Below are 582 nucleotides of genomic sequence, written 5' to 3' on the forward strand. Positions count from 1 at the left end.
CCCAGACCAAAATAGGCTTCTAGTAACTGGGGAGACACAGCCCTAAACGCACTTGACGTCTCGATGTCTTAATGTACAGTGATCCTACCAGCACCCCCCATAAGGTTGTCCAATAGGTCATTGTTTTTTCTTAATGCGGGGTGTCATTCATTCAATATACACTTCTTGCATGCCTACTAAGTGGCAGATGAATAAAGGGCAAGGGGGCACTGCGCCCCTAAACTCCAACTCCTAGGAAGGGCTTGCGCCACGGTGTGTGGTCCCAGGTGGGGAAAGGGCGATGCGGATGAGGCGCAGAGCTGGGGGCTGGATCAAGGGAAGAGCCGCGTGCCCTGGGGAGGACAAGGAGGAGGTCTGGGGACCAGGACAGGCTAGATGGTTCCGGGCTTCTGGTCACCGGCTCCTTCTCCCCTAGATGCTGCGGGGCGAGGCGCGGGGGCGGCGTCCCCGCTGGAGGGCTCGGAGGCGGAGGAGGCGGAGGCCGAGGAGGAGGAGGACGCGGAAAGGCGGCTGCATCCGGAGCGAGCTGCGCGCCTGCAGGCGGGCGGGGTGCGCTCGCCGCAGCCCGGGGCGGCGGCGTCG

General features: G+C 62.7%; 1 protein-coding gene across 1 annotated transcript in view; it reads left to right on the forward strand.

The window, feature by feature from the left end:
* The first annotated feature begins 375 nt into the window (after positions 1 to 375).
* Positions 376 to 582, forward strand: part of NKX1-2 (NK1 homeobox 2) — a 725-nt gene continuing 518 nt past the window's right edge. Inside the window, 1 exon segment of the mRNA XM_025047550.1 lies at positions 376 to 582. This exon segment is cut by the window's right edge and continues 57 nt beyond it. Within this exon segment, the coding sequence (XP_024903318.1) occupies positions 376 to 582 (207 nt within the window).

This window comes from Pteropus alecto, unplaced genomic scaffold (assembly GCF_000325575.1).
Source record: "Pteropus alecto unplaced genomic scaffold, ASM32557v1 scaffold74, whole genome shotgun sequence".
Lineage (NCBI taxonomy): Eukaryota > Metazoa > Chordata > Mammalia > Chiroptera > Pteropodidae > Pteropus > Pteropus alecto.